General features: G+C 46.1%; 1 protein-coding gene across 1 annotated transcript in view; it reads left to right on the top strand.

The window, feature by feature from the left end:
- The window catches only part of LOC127910876 (receptor-type tyrosine-protein phosphatase mu-like), a 688,506-nt gene that overhangs the window by 231,237 nt on the left and 436,240 nt on the right, over positions 1 to 21,029 (top strand). Inside the window, exons 5-6 of the mRNA XM_052475958.1 lie at positions 2,310 to 2,425; positions 8,831 to 9,005. Of these exons, the coding sequence (XP_052331918.1) occupies positions 2,310 to 2,425; positions 8,831 to 9,005 (291 nt within the window). The remainder of the gene's footprint in view (positions 1 to 2,309; positions 2,426 to 8,830; positions 9,006 to 21,029) is intronic.

Raw genomic sequence — 21,029 nt, 5'->3', positions numbered from 1 at the left:
AGTAGTTATTATATTATTGTAGTTATTATTAATTATTACAGTAGCTCAGAATAATATTTTTGCTGATAGAACCTACTAGCTTAACGGCGTTGGGACTTGGAATGGAACCGATGCTTTGGTCAAACAATCTACATTTTACATCATCAGTCTCTGGACTTGAACCCCGTTGAAAAACTGTGTTTTGAATTGAAGAGGTCCACAAGAGCAGACAAAAGGATATCGAGGATCTGGAAAGATTCTGTATGAAGGAAATGTCCCAAGGTGTTCTCCAATCTCATAAAACATTTTAGAAAAAGGCTCATTATCCTCTCAAGGTGATGTAATGAAAGGTATTGGAAACTGACGTGTTAATCATTTTGTTAAACAAAATATTTTTTTTTCTGAGCAATTGTATTAGTATAAAATTATAGAATTTGCCCAAAATTGTAAGCATCCAAAGTGCTTTAATGATTTATTTTCATCTCTATCAAGGGAGTTTCTGTGTTTGTGTTTGTTGTAGTGAACCCCCTTTAGTCCTGACTTTAAAGGACGTAGAGGTTTAGTATCTATTACTGTATATTCATATACAGTGCCTTGCGAAAGTATTCGGCCCCCTTGAACTTTGTGACCTTTTGCCACATTTCAGGCTTCAAACATAAAGATATACAACTGTATTTTTTGGTGAAGAATCAACAACAAGTGGGACACAATCATGAAGTGGAACGACATTTATTGGATATTTCAAACTTTTTTAACAAATCAAAAATTGAAAAATTGGGCGTGCAAAATTATTCAGCCCCCTTAAGTTAATACTTTGTAGCGCCACCTTTTGCTGCAATTACAGCTGTAAGTCGCTTGGGGTATGTCTCTATCAGTTTTGCACATCGAGAGACTGAAAGCCCGCTCAGCAAGGAAGAAGCCACTGCTCCAAAACCGCCATAAAAAAAGCCAGATTACCGTTTGCAACTGCACATGGGGACAAAGATCGTACTTTTTGTAGAAATGTCCTCTGGTCTGATGAAACAAACACAGAATTGTTTGGCCATAATGATCATCATTATGCTTGGAGGAAAAAGGTAGGGCCTCGCAAGCCTGAAGAACACCATCCCAACCGTGAAGCACGGGGGTGGCAGTATCATGTTGTGGGGGTGCTTTGCTGCAAGAGGGACTGGTGCACTTCACAAAATAGATGGCATCATGAGGGTGGAAAAGTATGTGGATTTATTGAAGCAACATCCCAAGACATCAGTCAGGAAGTTAAAGCTTGGTCACAAATGGGTCAATGACCCCGAGCGTACTTCCAAAGTTGAGGCAAAATGGCGTAAGGACAACAAAGTCAAGGTATTGGAGTGGCCATCACAAAGCCCTGACATTAATCCCATAGAACATTTGTGGGCAGAACTGAAAAAGCGTGTGCGAGCAAGGAGGCCTACAAACCTGACTCAGTTACACCTGTTCTGTCAGGAGGAATTGGCCAATATTCACCCAACTTATTGTGGGAAGCTTGTGGAAGGCTACCTTGAAACGTTTGACCCAAGTTAAACTATTTAAAGGCAATGCTACCAAATACTGGAATGTGATGAAAGAAATAAAAGCTGAAAGAAATCATTCTCTCTACTATTATTCTGACATTTCACATTCTTAAAAGAAAGTGTTGATCCTAACTGACCTAAAAACAGAGGATTAAATGTCAGGAATTGTGAAACTGAGTTCAAATGTATTTGGCCAAACTTCCGACTTCAACTGTGTATATATATATTACTGTATATTCATATATGTATATATATATATATATATGTGTGTGTTTGTGTGTTTATAGTGAACACCCCTCACTTCCTGACCATAAAGGACATAGAGGTTTTGGGTTATCTATATATTACTGTATATATATATATATGTGTGTGTTTGTGTGTTTATAGTGAACACCCCTCACTTCCTGACCATAAAGGACATAGAGGTTTTGGGTTATCTATATATTACTGTATATATATATATATGTATGTGTTTGTTTGTGTTTATAGTGAACACCCCTCACTTCCTGACCATAAAGGGTGTAGAGGTTTTGGGTTATCTATATATTACTGTATATTAACATATATATATATGTATGTGTTTGTGTGTTTATAGTGAACACCCCTCACTTCCTGACCATAAAGGGTGTAGAGGTTTTGGGTTATCTATATATTACTGTATATATATATATATGTATGTGTTTGTTTGTGTGTTTATAGTGAACACCCTCACTTCCTGACCATAAAGGACATAGAGGTTTTGGGTTATCTATATATTACTGTATATATATATATATGTGTTTGTTTGTGTGTTTATAGTGAACACCCCTCACTTCCTGACCATAAAGGGTGTAGAGGTGAACGCTGGACAGACGGCCGCCTTCCACTGTACTGTTAACGGACGACAGAGAGACAACTTCAACCTCTGGTTACAGGTAACAACAACACCTGACCCCTGACCCCTAAACCTAACAATCCACTGTACTGTTAACGGACGACAGAGAGACAACTTCAACCTCTGGTTACAGGTAACAACAACACCTGACCCCTGACCCCTAAACCTAACGATCCACTGTACTGTTAACGGACGACAGAGAGACAACTTCAACCTCTGGTTACAGGTAACAACAACACCTGACCCCTGACCCCTAAACCTAACAATCCACTGTACTGTTAACGGACGACAGAGAGACAACTTCAACCTCTGGTTACAGGTAACAACAACACCTTATCCTGACCCCTGACCCCTGACCCCTAAACCTAACGATCCACTGTACTGTTAACGGACGACAGAGAGACAACTTCAACCTCTGGTTACAGGTAACAACAACACCTTATCCTGACCCCTGACCCCTGACCCCTAAACCTAACGATCCACTGTACTGTTAACGGACGACAGAGAGACAACTTCAACCTCTGGTTACAGGTAACAACAACACCTGACCCCTGACCCCTGACCCCTAAACCTAACAATCCACTGTACTGTTAACGGACGACAGAGAGACAACTTCAACCTCTGGTTACAGGTAACAACAACACCTGACCCCTGACCCCTGACCCCTAAACCTAACAATCCACTGTACTGTTAACGGACGACAGAGAGACAACTTCAACCTCTGGTTACAGGTAACAACAACACCTGACCCCTGACCCCTGACCCCTGACCCCTAAACCTAACAATCCACTGTACTGTTAACGGACGACAGAGAGACAACTTCAACCTCTGGTTACAGGTAACAACAACACCTGACCCCTGACCCCTGACCCCTAAACCTAACAATCCACTGTACTGTTAACGGACGACAGAGAGACAACTTCAACCTCTGGTTACAGGTAACAACAACACCTTATCCTGACCCCTGACCCCTAAACCTAACAATCCACTGTACTGTTAACGGACGACAGAGAGACAACTTCAACCTCTGGTTACAGGTAACAACAACACCTTATCCTGACCCTGACCCCTGACCCCTAAACAATCCACTGTACTGTTAACGGACGACAGAGAGACAACTTCAACCTCTGGTTACAGGTAACAACACCTGACCCCTGACCCCTAAACCTAACAATCCACTGTACTGTTAACGGACGACAGAGAGACAACTTCAACCTCTGGTTACAGGTAACAACAATACCTTATCCTGACCCCTGACCCCTAAACCTAACAATCCACTGTACTGTTAACGGACGACAGAGAGACAACTTCAACCTCTGGTTACAGGTAACAACAATACCTTATCCTGACCCCTGACCCCTAAACCTAACAATCCACTGTACTGTTAACGGACGACAGAGAGACAACTTCAACCTCTGGTTACAGGTAACAACAACACCTTATCCTGACCCCTGACCCCTAAACCTAACAATCCACTGTACTGTTAACGGACGACAGAGAGACAACTTCAACCTCTGGTTACAGGTAACAACAACACCTGACCCCTGACCCCTGACCCCTAAACCTAACAATCCACTGTACTGTTAACGGACGACAGAGAGACAACTTCAACCTCTGGTTACAGGTAACAACAACACCTTATCCTGACCCCTGACCCCTGACCCCTAAACCTAACGATCCACTGTACTGTTAACGGACGACAGAGAGACAACTTCAACCTCTGGTTACAGGTAACAACAACACCTGACCCCTGACCCCTGACCCCTAAACCTAACAATCCACTGTACTGTTAACGGACGACAGAGAGACAACTTCAACCTCTGGTTACAGGTAACAACAACACCTTATCCTGACCCCTGACCCCTAAACCTAACAATCCACTGTACTGTTAACGGACGACAGAGAGACAACTTCAACCTCTGGTTACAGGTAACAACAACACCTTATCCTGACCCCTGACCCCTGACCCCTAAACCTAACAATCCACTGTACTGTTAACGGACGACAGAGAGACAACTTCAACCTCTGGTTACAGGTAACAACAACACCTTATCCTGACCCCTGACCCCTGACCCCTAAACCTAACGATCCACTGTACTGTTAACGGACGACAGAGAGACAACTTCAACCTCTGGTTACAGGTAACAACAACACCTTATCCTGACCCCTGACCCCTGACCCCTAAACCTAACGATCCACTGTACTGTTAACGGACGACAGAGAGACAACTTCAACCTCTGGTTACAGGTAACAACAACACCTTATCCTGACCCCTGACCCCTGACCCCTAAACCTAACAATCCACTGTACTGTTAACGGACGACAGAGAGACAACTTCAACCTCTGGTTACAGGTAACAACAACACCTTATCCTGACCCCTGACCCCTGACCCCTAAACCTAACGATCCACTGTACTGTTAACGGACGACAGAGAGACAACTTCAACCTCTGGTTACAGGTAACAACAACACCTTATCCTGACCCCTGACCCCTGACCCCTGACCCCTAAACCTAACAATCCACTGTACTGTTAACGGACGACAGAGAGACAACTTCAACCTCTGGTTACAGGTAACAACAACACCTTATCCTGACCCCTGACCCCTAAACCTAACAATCCACTGTACTGTTAACGGACGACAGAGAGACAACTTCAACCTCTGGTTACAGGTAACAACAACACCTTATCCTGACCCCTGACCCCTGACCCCTGACCCCTAAACCTAACAATCCACTGTACTGTTAACGGACGACAGAGAGACAACTTCAACCTCTGGTTACAGGTAACAACAACACCTTATCCTGACCCCTGACCCCTGACCCCTAAACCTAACAATCCACTGTACTGTTAACGGACGACAGAGAGACAACTTCAACCTCTGGTTACAGGTAACAACAACACCTTATCCTGACCCCTGACCCCTGACCCCTAAACCTAACGATCCACTGTACTGTTAACGGACGACAGAGAGACAACTTCAACCTCTGGTTACAGGTAACAACAACACCTTATCCCCTGACCCCTGACCCCTAAACCTAACAATCCACTGTACTGTTAACGGACGACAGAGAGACAACTTCAACCTCTGGTTACAGGTAACAACAACACCTTATCCTGACCCCTGACCCCTAAACCTAACAATCCACTGTACTGTTAACGGACGACAGAGAGACAACTTCAACCTCTGGTTACAGGTAACAACAACACCTTATCCTGACCCCTGACCCCTGACCCCTAAACCTAACAATCCACTGTACTGTTAACGGACGACAGAGAGACAACTTCAACCTCTGGTTACAGGTAACAACAACACCTTATCCTGACCCCTGACCCCTGACCCCTAAACCTAACAATCCACTGTACTGTTAACGGACGACAGAGAGACAACTTCAACCTCTGGTTACAGGTAACAACAATACCTTATCCTGACCCCTGACCCCTAAACCTAACAATCCACTGTACTGTTAACGGACGACAGAGAGACAACTTCAACCTCTGGTTACAGGTAACAACAATACCTTATCCTGACCCCTGACCCCTAAACCTAACAATCCACTGTACTGTTAACGGACGACAGAGAGACAACTTCAACCTCTGGTTACAGGTAACAACAACACCTTATCCTGACCCCTGACCCCTGACCCCTAAACCTAACAATCCACTGTACTGTTAACGGACGACAGAGAGACAACTTCAACCTCTGGTTACAGGTAACAACAACACCTTATCCTGACCCCTGACCCTGACCCCTAAACCTAACAATCCACTGTACTGTTAACGGACGACAGAGAGACAACTTCAACCTCTGGTTACAGGTAACAACAACACCTTATCCTGACCCCTGACCCCTGACCCCTAAACCTAACAATCCACTGTACTGTTAACGGACGACAGAGAGACAACTTCAACCTCTGGTTACAGGTAACAACAACACCTTATCCTGACCCCTGACCCTGACCCCTAAACCTAACAATCCACTGTACTGTTAACGGACGACAGAGAGACAACTTCAACCTCTGGTTACAGGTAACAACAACACCTTATCCTGACCCCTGACCCCTGACCCCTAAACCTAACAATCCACTGTACTGTTAATAGACGACAGAGAGACAACTTCAACCTCTGGTTACAGGTAACAACAACACCTTATCCTGACCCCTGACCCCTAAACCTGACAATCCACTGTACTGTTAACGGACGACAGAGAGACAACTTCAACCTCTGGTTACAGGTAACAACAACACCTTATCCTGACCCCTGACCCCTAAACCTAACAATCCACTGTACTGTTAACGGACGACAGAGAGACAACTTCAACCTCTGGTTACAGGTAACAACAACACCTTATCCTGACCCCTGACCCCTGACCCCTAAACCTAACAATCCACTGTACTGTTAACGGACGACAGAGAGACAACTTCAACCTCTGGTTACAGGTAACAACAACACCTTATCCTGACCCCTGACCCCTAAACCTAACAATCCACTGTACTGTTAACGGACGACAGAGAGACAACTTCAACCTCTGGTTACAGGTAACAACAACACCTTATCCTGACCCCTGACCCTAAACCTAACAATCCACTGTACTGTTAACGGACGACAGAGAGACAACTTCAACCTCTGGTTACAGGTAACAACAACACCTTATCCTGACCCCTGACCCCTAAACCTAACAATCCACTGTACTGTTAACGGACGACAGAGAGACAACTTCAACCTCTGGTTACAGGTAACAACAACACCTTATCCTGACCCCTGACCCCTAAACCTGACAATCCACTGTACTGTTAACGGACGACAGAGAGACAACTTCAACCTCTGGTTACAGGTAACAACAACACCTTATCCTGACCCCTGACCCCTGACCCCTGACCCCTAAACCTGACAATCCACTGTACTGTTAACGGACGACAGAGAGACAACTTCAACCTCTGGTTACAGGTAACAACAACACCTTATCCTGACCCCTGACCCCTGACCCCTAAACCTAACAATCCACTGTACTGTCAACGGACGACAGAGAGACAACTTCAACCTCTGGTTACAGGTAACAACAACACCTTATCCTGACCCCTGACCCTGACCCCTAAACCTAACAATCCACTGTACTGTTAACGGACGACAGAGAGACAACTTCAACCTCTGGTTACAGGTAACAACAACACCTTATCCTGACCCCTGACCCCTGACCCCTAAACCTGACAATCCACTGTACTGTCAACGGACGACAGAGAGACAACTTCAACCTCTGGTTACAGGTAACAACAACACCTTATCCTGACCCCTGACCCCTGACCCCTAAACCTGACAATCCACTGTACTGTTAACGGACGACAGAGAGACAACTTCAACCTCTGGTTACAGGTAACAACAACACCTTATCCTGACCCCTGACCCCTGACCCCTAAACCTAACAATCCACTGTACTGTCAACGGACGACAGAGAGACAACTTCAACCTCTGGTTACAGGTAACAACAACACCTGACCCCTGACCCCTGACCCCTGAACCTGACAATCCACTGTACTGTTAACGGACGACAGAGAGACAACTTCAACCTCTGGTTACAGGTAACAACAACACCTTATCCTGACCCCTGACCCCTGACCCCTAAACCTAACAATCCACTGTACTGTTAATAGACGACAGAGAGACAACTTCAACCTCTGGTTACAGGTAACAACAACACCTTATCCTGACCCCTGACCCCTAAACCTGACAATCCACTGTACTGTTAACGGACGACAGAGAGACAACTTCAACCTCTGGTTACAGGTAACAACAACACCTTATCCTGACCCCTGACCCCTGACCCCTGACCCCTAAACCTAACAATCCACTGTACTGTTAATAGACGACAGAGAGACAACTTCAACCTCTGGTTACAGGTAACAACAACACCTTATCCTGACCCCTGACCCCTGACCCCTAAACCTAACGATCCACTGTAATGTAAACAGAACGCAGAGGGACAGTGTGTGTGTGTGTGTGTGTGTGTGTGTGTGTGTGTGTGTGTGTGTGTGTGTGTGTGTGTGTGTGTGTGTGTGTGTGTGTGTGTGTGTGTGTGTGTGTGTGTGTGTGGCAGCAGGGGTGGTAGACATCTCGTCGCCAGATATTCCATTACTTTAACAAACAGCTCCTCGTTAGCAGAGGAGCAGCAACACAAACATTACCTCAAGTCCCCTGATGATGCTAATGAAGAAATATTTGTAATGAACAAATGTCCCCCATCTGTCTACGGTGGTGCTGTGTAGGGGTGACAGCTTGGGGGAGGGGGGTGATGACACACACTCATGCGAGTACAAAACAAACACACTTTTGTCCCAACACATACTGACACGCTCAAGGTCAAGCTAATTCATTAAAGCTGTTTTTTTTTGTTTGTTTTGCCTAACCCCTTCCCCTGTTTTGACCTCTAACCCCTGACTGTGTTCTAACAGGGTATTGGTGGACGCGAGGCCCCTATGAAGTCCACTAAGCCGTGGAACAACAGACGCTTCATCGGCACCTTCGACGTGGAGAACACCACTAAGGGAGACTCAGGACGCTACCGATGTATAGTCCACTCTGACACCGGGGTTGGCGTGTCCAACTATGGACAACTCACCATAAAACGTAAGACCTCAGTCACTCTCCAAACCTTTTACATTACGTTCTTCCAGTGCTTTGTGGCGGATTGTAACATGAAACTACTGTAAAATAACTAATAGCCCCAACATTCCCAGAAGCCTCTGCATGACCATGAATAAAATGCACAAAAAACACAACGATGAAATGAGTCAGAAGTGGACTGGAATGTGTTCTCTATAAAGTCCCGCTATTGTCCCAGTGGAGCAGACAAACCCATTCCACCTTAAAGGAGACAGACCCAATCCACCTTAAAGGAGACAGACCCATTCCACCTTAAAGGAGACAGACCCAATCCACCTTAAAGGAGACAGACCCATTCCACCTTAAAGGAGACAGACCCATTCCACCTTAAAGGAGACAGACCCAATCCACCTTAAAGGAGACAGACCCATTCCACCTTAAAGGAGACAGACCCATTCCACCTTAAAGGAGACAGACCCATTCCACCTTAAAGGAGACAGACCCATTCCACCTTAAAGGAGACAGACCCATTCCACCTTAAAGGAGACAGACCCAATCCACCTTAAAGGAGACAGACCCAATCCACCTTAAAGGAGACAGACCCATTCCACTTTAAAGGAGGCAGACCCATTCCACCTTAAATGAGACAGACCCATTCCACCTTAAAGGAGACAGACCCATTCCACCTTAAAGGAGACAGACCCAATCCACCTTAAAGGAGACAGACCCATTCCACTTTAAAGGAGGCAGACCCATTCCACTTTAAAGGAGGCAGACCCAATCCCACCTTAAAGGAGACAGACCCATTCCACTTTAAAGGAGGCAGACCCATTCAACTTTAAAGGAGGCAGACCCATCCCACCTTAAAGGAGACAGACCCATTCCACCTTAAAGGAGACAGACCCATTCCACTTTAAAGGAGACAAACCCATCCCACCTTAAAGGAGACAGACCCAATCCCACCTTAAAGGAGACAGACCCATTCCACCTTAAAGGAGACAGACCCATTCAACTTTAAAGGAGACAAACCCATCCCACCTTAAAGGAGACAGACCCAATCCCACCTTAAAGGAGACAGACCCATTCCACCTTAAAGGAGACAGACCCATTCCACTTTAAAGGAGACAGACCCAATCCCACCTTAAAGGAGACAGACCCAATCCCACCTTAAAGGAGACAGACCCATTCCACCTTAAAGGAGACAGACCCATTCCACCTTAAAGGAGACAGACCCATTCCACCTTAAAGGAGACAGACCCATTCCACCTTAAAGGAGACAGACCCAATCCCACCTTAAAGGAGACAGACCCATTCCACCTTAAAGGAGACAGACCCATTCCACCTTAAAGGAGACAGACCCAATCCCACCTTAAAGGAGACAGACCCATTCCACCTTAAAGGAGACAGACCCATTCCACCTTAAAGGAGACAGACCCAATCCCACCTTAAAGGAGACAGACCCAATCCACCTTAAAGGAGACAGACCCATTCCACCTTAAAGGAGACAGACCCATTCCACCTTAAAGGAGACAGACCCAATCCCACCTTAAAGGAGACAGACCCAATCCACCTTAAAGGAGACAGACCCATTCCACCTTAAAGGAGACAGACCCATTCCACCTTAAAGGAGACAGACCCATTCCACCTTAAAGGAGACAGACCCATCCCACCTTAAAGGAGACAAACCCATCCCACCTTAAAGGAGACAGACCCAATCCACCTTAAAGGAGACAGACCCATTCCACCTTAAAGGAGACAAACCCATCCCACCTTAAAGGAGACAGACCCAATCCACCTTAAAGGAGACAAACCCATCCCACCTTAAAGGAGACAAACCCATCCCACCTTAAAGGAGACAGACCCAATCCACCTTAAAGGAGACAGACCCATTCCACCTTAAAGGAGACAGACCCATTCCACTTTAAAAGAGACAGACCCATTCCACCTTAAAGGAGGCAGACCCATTCCACCTTAAAGGAGACAGACCCATTCCACCTTAAAGGAGACAGACCCAATCCACCTTAAAGGAGACAGACCCATTCCACTTTAAAGGAGACAGACCTATTCCACCTTAAAGGAGACAGACCCATTCCACCTTAAAGGGATCAGACCCATTCCACCTTAAAGGAGACAGACCCATTCAACTTTAAAGGAGACAGACCCATTCAACTTTAAAGGAGACAGACCCAATCCACCTTAAAGGAGGCAGACCCATTCCACTTTAAAGGATACAGACCTATTCCACCTTAAAGGAGACAAACCCATCCCACCTTAAAGGAGACAAACCCATCCCACCTTAAAGGAGACAGACCCAATCCACCTTAAAGGAGACAGACCCATTCCACCTTAAAGGAGACAAACCCATCCCACCTTAAAGGAGACAGACCCAATCCACCTTAAAGGAGACAAACCCATCCCACCTTAAAGGAGACAAACCCATCCCACCTTAAAGGAGACAGACCCAATCCACCTTAAAGGAGACAGACCCATTCCACCTTAAAGGAGACAGACCCATTCCACTTTAAAGAGACAGACCCATTCCACCTTAAAGGAGGCAGACCCATTCCACCTTAAAGGAGACAGACCCATTCCACCTTAAAGGAGACAGACCCAATCCACCTTAAAGGAGACAGACCCATTCCACTTTAAAGGAGACAGACCTATTCCACCTTAAAGGAGACAGACCCATTCCACCTTAAAGGGATCAGACCCATTCCACCTTAAAGGAGACAGACCCATTCAACTTTAAAGGAGACAGACCCATTCAACTTTAAAGGAGACAGACCCAATCCACCTTAAAGGAGACAGACCCATTCCACTTTAAAGGATACAGACCTATTCCACCTTAAAGGAGACAGACCCATTCCACCTTAAAGGGATCAGACCCATTCCACCTTAAAGGAGACAGACCCATTCAACCTTAAAGGAGACAGACCCATTCAACATTAAAGGAGACAGACCCATTCCACCTTGAAGGAGAAATACCCATTCCACCTTAAAGGAGACAGACCCATTCCACTTTAAAGGAGACAGACCCATTCCACTTTAAAGGATACAGACCCATTCCACTTTAAAGGAGACAGACCCATTCAACCTTAAAGGAGACAGACCCATTCAACATTAAAGGAGACAGACCCATTCAACATTAAAGGAGACAGACCCATTCCACCTTGAAGGAGAAATACCCATTCCACTTTAAAGGAGAAATACCCATTCCACCTTAAAGGAGACAGACCCATTCCACTTTAAAGGAGACAGACACATTCAACTTTAAAGGAGAAAGACACATTCAACTTTAAAGGAGACAGACCCATTCAACTTTAAAGGAGACAGACCCATTCCACCCTAAAGGAGACAGACCCATTCAACATTAAAGGAGACAGACCCATTCCACCTTGAAGGAGAAATACCCATTCCACCCTAAAGGAGACAGACCCATTCCACCCTAAAGGAGACATACCCATTCCACCCTAAAACAGTACAAAGGGAGTCAGTGTAGAGCGGGTTAACTGTAACCTCAACCATATCACACACACACACACACACACACACACACACACACACACACACACACACACACACACACACACACACACACACACACACACACACACACACACACACACACACACACACACACACACACACACACACACACACACCTACACACACACCCAGACGCACACACAAACACACACACACCCACCCACACACACACGCATACTGTAACCTCTCCCATATCACCCTCTACTCTCAGCTTCCTGCAGTCTGATATGAATTTATGGGACTGAGCGTGAAACTAAATCTAACGCTCCCTTCTCTTTCCTTCAGCCCTAGTCAGCTAATGGCCGTCTATATTTCTTCTCTTCAGTGGTTCTCCTCTGCCTGCCTGCAATTTCAATTGAATTTACTAGCCAGGTTTTTTCTTTTTTTCGTCAGGCAACTTTGTGTTGATTGTTATGTTTAATCCAATGTGTCCGGGTCAGGGGTCGAGGGTATAACGGCCTCAGCCTCTATTCTCGGGTTGCCGGGTCGAGGGTATAACGGCCTCAGCCTCTATTCTCGGGTTGCCGGGTCGAGGGTATAACGGCCTCAGCCTCTATTCTCGGGTTGCCGGGTCGAGGGGCTCTCAGCCTCTATTCTCGGGTTGCCGGGTCGAGGGGCCTCAGCCTCTATTCTCGGGTTGCCGGGTCGAGGGCTGTCAGTCATTGTATAACGGCCTCAGCCTCTATTCTCGGGTTGCCGGATCGAGGGCTGTCAGTCATTGTATAACGGCCTCAGCCTCTATTCTCGGGTTGCCGGGTCGAGGGCTGTCAGTCATTGTATAACGGCCTCAGCCTCTATTCTCGGGTTGCCGGGTCGAGGGCTGTCAGTCATTGTATAACGGCCTCAGCCTCTATTCTCGGGTTGCCGGGTCGAGGGCTGTCAGTCATTGTATAACGGCCTCAGCCTCTATTCTCGGGTTGCCGGATCGAGGGCTGTCAGTCATTGTATAACGGCCTCAGCCTCTATTCTCGGGTTGCCGGGTATAGGGCTGTCAGTCATTGTATAACGGCCTCAGCCTCTATTCTCGGGTTGCCGGGTCGAGGGCTGGCAGTCATTGTATTTTCAGCCTCTATTCTCGGGTTGCCGGGTCGAGGGCTGTCAGTCATTGGAAACTGGCCTCAGCCTCTATTCTCTGAGGTGGGATCTGAGGGGGAGTCAGTCATTGGAATATCTGAGGTCAGCCTCTATTTTCTGGGTGGGTTATAAACCAGAACAATTGTCAAGTTTGCATTTTTGACCTGTTAGAGCTGGCACTCTTCTATTTTCAAACCCTAGTGCCAGGATTGGTAAATTACCTGTTTTATATGAGGAAACTGAGGTGGGAATATCTGAGGTGGGAATACCTGAGGTGGGAGAGATGGGAATATCTGAGGTGGGAGAGTTGGGAATATCTGAGGTGGGAATACCTGAGGTGGGAATATCTGAGGTGGGAATACCTGAGGTGGGAATATCTGAGGTGGGAGAGATGGGAATATCTGAGGTGGGAGAGTTGGGAATATCTGAGGTGGGAATACCTGAGGTGGGAATATCTGAGGTGGGAGAGATGGGAATATCTGAGGTGGGAATATCTGAGGTGGGAATATCTGAGGTGGGAGAGATGGGAATACCTGAGGTGGGAATATCTGAGGTGGGAGAGTTGGGAATATCTGAGGTGGGAATATCTGAGGTGGGAATATCTGAGGTGGGAGGGGTGGGAATATCTGAGGTGGGAGGGGTGGGAATATCTGAGGTGGGAGGGGTGGGAATATCTGAGGTGGGAGGGGTGGGAATATCTGAGGTGGGAGAGGTGGGAATATCTGAGGTGGGAGGGGTGGGAATATCTGAAGTGGTAGGGATGGGAATATCTGAGGTGGGAGGGGTGGGAATATCTGAGGTGGGAGGGGTGGGAATATCTGAGGTGGGAATATCTGAGGTGGGAATACCTGAGGTGGGAGGGGTGGGAATATCTGAGGTGGGAGGGGTGGGAATATTTGAGGTGGGAATATCTGAGGTGGGAATATCTGAGGTGGGAATACCTGAGGTGGGAATATCTGAGGTGGGAATACCTGAGGTGGGAATATCTGAGGTGGGAATATCTGAGGTGGGAGAGATGGGAATATCTGAGGTGGGAGGGGTGGGAATATCTGAGGTGGGAATACCTGAGGTGGGAGGGGTGGGAATATCTGAGGTGGGAATATCTGAGGTGGGAATATCTGAGGTGGGAGAGATGGGAATATTTGAGGTGGGAGGGGTGGGAATATTTGAGGTGGGAGGGGTGGGAATATTTGAGGTGGGAGAGATGGGAATATTTGAGGTGGGAGGGGTGGGAATATTTGAGGTGGGAGAGTTGGGAATATCTAAGGTGCATCAAAGTGCAATTTCAGTATGCTGCTTTTGGGAATATTTAAAACCAACCAAAATCTGGTTTTAGTGGTAACATGGTTGGTTATGGCAGGGATTTTGACAACGGAAGAGCAGCCTATTCAGCCCTGACGCACATTGCCCATAATGCACATGGAACAAGAGAAATGTGCTTTTTTTCTGCCTGTAAACATTGAAAAAGAGAAATATATATCCACATTTAATTTGATTACAAACCAAGCACAGCCTCCCCTCCTCTCAATGAAGGCTGTTTTTTTTGCCCGGCCCAATGCATTCGCCAAGTTGTCTAGACTATCGATAAAGGGTTTGGCTCGTGAGACCGCTTTGAAATAAATCTTAATCACCAAAGCTTTATTGAAATATCAAGTTTGGCAGCAGCAAAACAGTGAGCAGACATCCCCTTTTTATCATTATAAGCGATTACATTATTTTATCCATCTCCTGTTATTATCTTAGATGTGTGTAAAACCCCTCCATGTAGACTATATGTCCATCATGGAACATAAACCATGTAGACTATATATCCATCATGGAACATAAACCATCTAGACTATATATCCATCATGGAACATAAACCATGTAGACTATATATCCATCATGGAACATAAACCCCTCCATGTAGTGCATTCAGAAAGTATTCAGACCCCTTGACTTTGTCCACACTTTGTTACATTACAGCCTTATTCTAAAATGGATTAAATAAAAATAATGTTGCTCATCAATCTACACACAATACCCCATGATGACAAAGCGAAAACAGTTTAAAAAAAAAGATTGTTGCTAAATTATTACAAATTAAAAACTGAAATACCTTTATTTCCTTATCATTTGTAAATGGAAGAAGCACTCAGGACCTCAGACTGGGGCGAAGGTTCACCTTCCAACACGACAACGACCCTAAGCACACAGCCAAGACATTGCAGGAGTGGCTTCGGGACACGCCTATGAATGTCTTTGAGTGGCCCAGCCAGAGCCCGGACTTGAACCCGGTCAAACATCTCTGGAGAGACCTGAAAATAGCTGTGCAGCAACGCTCCCCATCCTACCTGACAGAGCTGGATGGGAGAAACGCCCCAAATACAGGTGTGCCAAGCTTGTAGCGTTATGCCCAAGAAGACTTAAGGCTGTAAATGCTGCCAAAGGTGCTTCAACACAGTACAGGGGCTGTTTTTGGTTCACCATTATGGGGCATTGTGTGTAGATTGATGAAGGTTTTAATAAGTCAAGGGATCTTACTACTTTCCGAATGCATTTTTGTCTGACTGAGATTTACTGTCAGACTAATGTACGGTCTGTCAGGGCCCAGGTCTGTCAGGGCCCAGGAACATAAACCATGGCCCAGACTATATATCCATCATGGAACATAAACCATGTCTGTCAGGGCCAGGTCTGGAAATCTGTAGAATATATAGGTGCTGCTGTTGGCCCTCCATGGTTGGGGACAGAAGCCCCAGATTTTTATTTATTTCAACATAAACCAGGTAGACTATATATCCATGAGAACAAGTTCTCATTTGCAACTGCGACCTGGCCAAGATAAAGCATAGCAGTGTGAACAGACAACACAGAGTTACACATGGAGTAAACAATTAGCAAGTCAATAACACAGTAGAAAAAATGGGCATGTCTATATACAATGTGTGCAAAAGGCATGAGGAGGTAGGCGAATAATACAATTTTGCAGATTAACACTGGAGTGATAAATGATCAGATGGGCATGTACAGGTAGAGATATTGGTGTGCAAAAGAGCAGAAAAGTAAATAAATAAAAACAGTATAAAAACAGTATGGGAATGAGGTAGGTGAAAAAGGGTGAGCTATTTACCTATAGACTATGTACAGCTGCAGCGATCGGTTAGCTGCTTTTGGATAGCTGATGTTTGAAGTTGGTGAGGGAGATAAAAGTCTCCAACTTCAGCGATTCAGCGATTCAGCAAGAGCAACATCATTGATATATACAGAAAAAGAGTCGGCTAGAATTGAACCCTGTGGCACCCCATAGAACTGCCAGAGGATATAGCATGCCCTCTGATTTGACACACTGAACTCAGATCATCAGATCAGATCATCAGCAAACAGTAGACATTTGACTTCAGATTCTAGTAGGGTGAGGTCGGGTGCTGCAGACTGTTCTTGTGCCCTCACCAATTAGTTGATATACATGTTGAAGAGGGAGGGGCTCGTGTTATATCCCTGTCTCACCCCACAGCCCTGTGGAAAGAAATGTTTGTCTTTTGCCATTTTTAACTTCACACTTGTTGTTTGTGTAAATTGATTTTATAATGTGGTATGTTTTTCCCCCAACACCATCAATTTGTATAGCAGACCCTCATGCCAAATTGAGTCATAAGCTTTTTTGAAATGAACAAAGCATGAGAAGATTTTGACTTTGTTTTGGTTTGTTTGTCAATTAGGGTGTGCAGGGTGAAAATGTGGTCTGTCGTGCGGTAATTTGGCAAAAAGCCAAATTTAACATTGTTTTTACTGAGGAAATGTACGAGTCTGCTGTTAATGATAATGCAGAGGATTTTCCCAAGGTTGCTGTTGATGCAAATCCAACGATAGTTATTGCGGAAAAATTTGTCTCCACTTTTGTGGATTGGGGTGATCAGTCCTTGGTTCCTAATATTGGGGAAGAAACCAGAGCTGAGGATGATGTTAAAGAGTTTTAGTATAGCCAATTGGAATTTGTTGTCTGTATATTTGATCATTTCATTGAGGATACCATCAACACCACAGGCCTTTTGGGGTTGGAGGGTTTGTATTTTGTCCTGTAACTCATTCAATGTAATTTGATAATAAAGTAGGTTGTGAAAGTTTTTAATAATTGATTCGAAGATTTGTATTTGATCATGTATATGTATTTGCAAAAGATTGGATAAGTGGTTTATCCACACATCTCCAATTTGGATAGATAACTCTTCGTGTTGTTGTTTGTTTAGTTTTTCCCAATTTTCCCAGAAGTGGTTAGAGTCTATGGATTCTTCAATTACATTGAGCTGATTTCTGACGTTCTGTTCTTTCTTTTTCCGTAGTGTATTTCTGTATTGTTTTAGTGATTCACCATAGTGAAGGCGTAGACTCATGTTTTCTGGGTCTCTATATTTTTGGTTGGACAGGTTTCTCAATTTCTTTCTTAGGTTTTTGAATTCTTAGTTGAACCATTTGCCATTGTTGTTAATTTATTTAGGTTGTCTGCTTGACATTTATGGATTTGAAGCTGAGAGGTGAAATACACTGTTCAGGTTTTACTATTGCAAAATTTACACCTCCACTATTACAGTGGAATGTTTTGTCCAGGAAATTGTCTAAAAGGGATTGAATTTGTTGTTGCCTAATAGTTTTCCTTCCATCTATAGCATTTCTTAATGTTACTCAGTTCCTTTGGTTTTGATGCCTCATGATTGAGTATTTGCTCTGTTCAAGTAGACTGTGATTTTGCTGTGGTCTGATAGGGGTGTCAGTGGGCTGACTGTGAACGCTCTGAGAGACTCTGGGTTGAGGTCAGTGGTAAAGTAGTCTACAGTATTACTGTCAAGGGATGAGCTGTAAGTGTACCTACCGTAAGAGTCAGGTTCTTGTCCTGTTCTGGTATTTAGGTCGCCACAGACTAGTACATGTCCCTGGGCCTGGAAATGGTTGATCTCCCCCTCCAGGATGGAGAAGCTGTCTTCATTAAAGTATGGGGATTCTATTGGTGGGATATAGGTAGCACACAGGAGGACATTTTTCTGTGTTGAGATCATTTCCTTATTAATTTCTAGCCAGATGTAAAATGTTCCTGTTTTGACTAATTTAATAGAGTGGGTTGGTTAGGTCTGTTCTATACCAAATTAGCATACCCCCTGAGTCCCTTCCCTGTTTCACACCTGGTAGTTTGGTGGATGGGACTACCAGCTCTCTGTAACCTAGAGGACAACCAGTGGGTCCATCTCCTCTATACCACCCACCTGGTAGTGTGGTGGATGGGACTACCAGCTCTCTGTAACCTAGAGGACAACCAGTGGGTCCATCTCCTCTATACCACCCACCTGGTAGTGTGGTGGATGGGACTACCAGCTCTCTGTAACCTAGAGGACAACCAGTGGGTCCATCTCCTCTATACCACCCACCTGGTAGTGTGGTGGATGGGACTACCAGCTCTCTGTAACCTAGAGGACAACCAGTGGGTCCATCTCCTCTATACCACCCACCTGGTAGTGTGGTGGATGGAACTACCAGCTGTCTGTAACCTAGAGGACAACCAGTGGGTCCATCTCCTCTATACCACCCACCTGGTAGTGTGGTGGATGGGACTACCAGCTCTCTGTAACCTAGAGGACAACCAGTGGGTCCATCTCCTTTATACCACCCACCTGGTAGTGTGGTGGATGGGACTACCAGCTGTCTGTAACCTGAGGACAACCAGTGGGTCCATCTTACCACCCACCTGGTAGTGTGGTGGATGGGACTACCAGCTCTCTGTAACCTAGAGGACAACCAGTGGGTCCATCTCCTCTATACCACCCACCTGGTAGTGTGGTGGATGGGACTACCAGCTCTCTGTAACCTAGAGGACAACCAGTGGGTCCATCTCCTCTATACCACCCACCTGGTAGTGTGGTGGATGGGACTACCAGCTCTCTGTAACCTAGAGGGTAACCAGTGGGTCCATCTCCTCTATACCACCCACCTGGTAGTGTGGTGGATGGGACTACCAGCTCTCTGTAACCTAGAGGACAACCAGTGGGTCCATCTCCTCTATACCACCCACCTGGTAGTGTGGTGGATGGGACTACCAGCTCTCTGTAACCTAGAGGACAACCAGTGGGTCCATCTCCTCTATACCACCCACCTGGTAGTGTGGTGGATGGAACTACCAGCTGTCTGTAACCTAGAGGACAACCAGTGGGTCCATCTCCTCTATACCACCCACCTGGTAGTGTGGTGGATGGGACTACCAGCTCTCTGTAACCTAGAGGACAACCAGTGGGTCCATCTCCTTTATACCACCCACCTGGTAGTGATCATTGGATGGGACTACCAGCTTCTGTAACCTAGAGGACAACCAGTGGGTCCATCTACTCTATACCACCCACCTGGTAGTGTGGTGGATGGGACTACCAGCTCTCTGTAACCTAGAGGACAACCAGTGGGTCCATCTCCTCTATTCCACCCACCTGGTAGTGTGGTGGATGGGACTACCAGCTCTCTGTAACCTAGAGGACAACCAGTGGGTCCATCTCCTCTATACCACCCACCTGGTAGTGTGGTGGATGGGACTACCAGCTCTCTGTAACCTAGAGGGTAACCAGTGGGTCCATCTCCTCTATACCAACCACCTGGTAGTGTGGTGGATGGGACTACCAGCTCTCTGTAACCTAGAGGGCAACCAGTGGGTCCATCTCCTCTATACCACCCACATGGTAGTGTGGTGGATGGGACTACCAGCTCTCTGTAACCTAGAGGGCAACCAGTGGGCCCGTCTCCTCTATACCACCCACCTGGTAGTGTGGTGGATGGGACTACCAGCTCTCTGTAACCTAGAGGGCAACCAGTGGGCCCATCTCCTCTATACCACCCACCTGGTAGTGTGGTGGATGGGACTACCAGCTCTCTGTAACCTAGAGGGCAACCAGTGGGCCCGTCTCCTCTATACCAACCACCTGGTAGTGTGGTGGATGGGACTACCAGCTCTCTGTAACCTAGAGGACAACCAGTGGGTCCATCTCCTCTATACCACCCACATGGTAGTGTGGTGGATGGGACTACCAGCTCTCTGTAACCTAGAGGACAACCAGTGGGTCCATCTCCTCTATTCCACCCACCTGGTAGTGTGGTGGATGGGACTACCAGCTCTCTGTAACCTAGAGGACAACCAGTGGGCCCGTCTCCTCTATACCAACCACCTGGTAGTGTGGTGGATGGGACTACCAGCTCTCTGTAACCTAGAGGACAACCAGTGGGTCCATCTCCTCTATACCACCCACATGGTAGTGTGGTGGATGGGACTACCAGCTCTCTGTAACCTAGAGGACAACCAGTGGGTCCATCTCCTCTATACCACCCACCTGGTAGTGTGTGGATGGGACTACCAGCTCTCTGTAACCTAGAGGACAACCAGTGGGTCCGTCTCCTCTATACCACCCACCTGGTAGTGTG

This window comes from Oncorhynchus keta, chromosome 23, assembly GCF_023373465.1.
Source record: "Oncorhynchus keta strain PuntledgeMale-10-30-2019 chromosome 23, Oket_V2, whole genome shotgun sequence".
NCBI lineage: Eukaryota > Metazoa > Chordata > Actinopteri > Salmoniformes > Salmonidae > Oncorhynchus > Oncorhynchus keta.
Note: the sequence above shows the minus strand (reverse complement) of the source record. Positions and strands in the feature narration are given on the sequence as shown.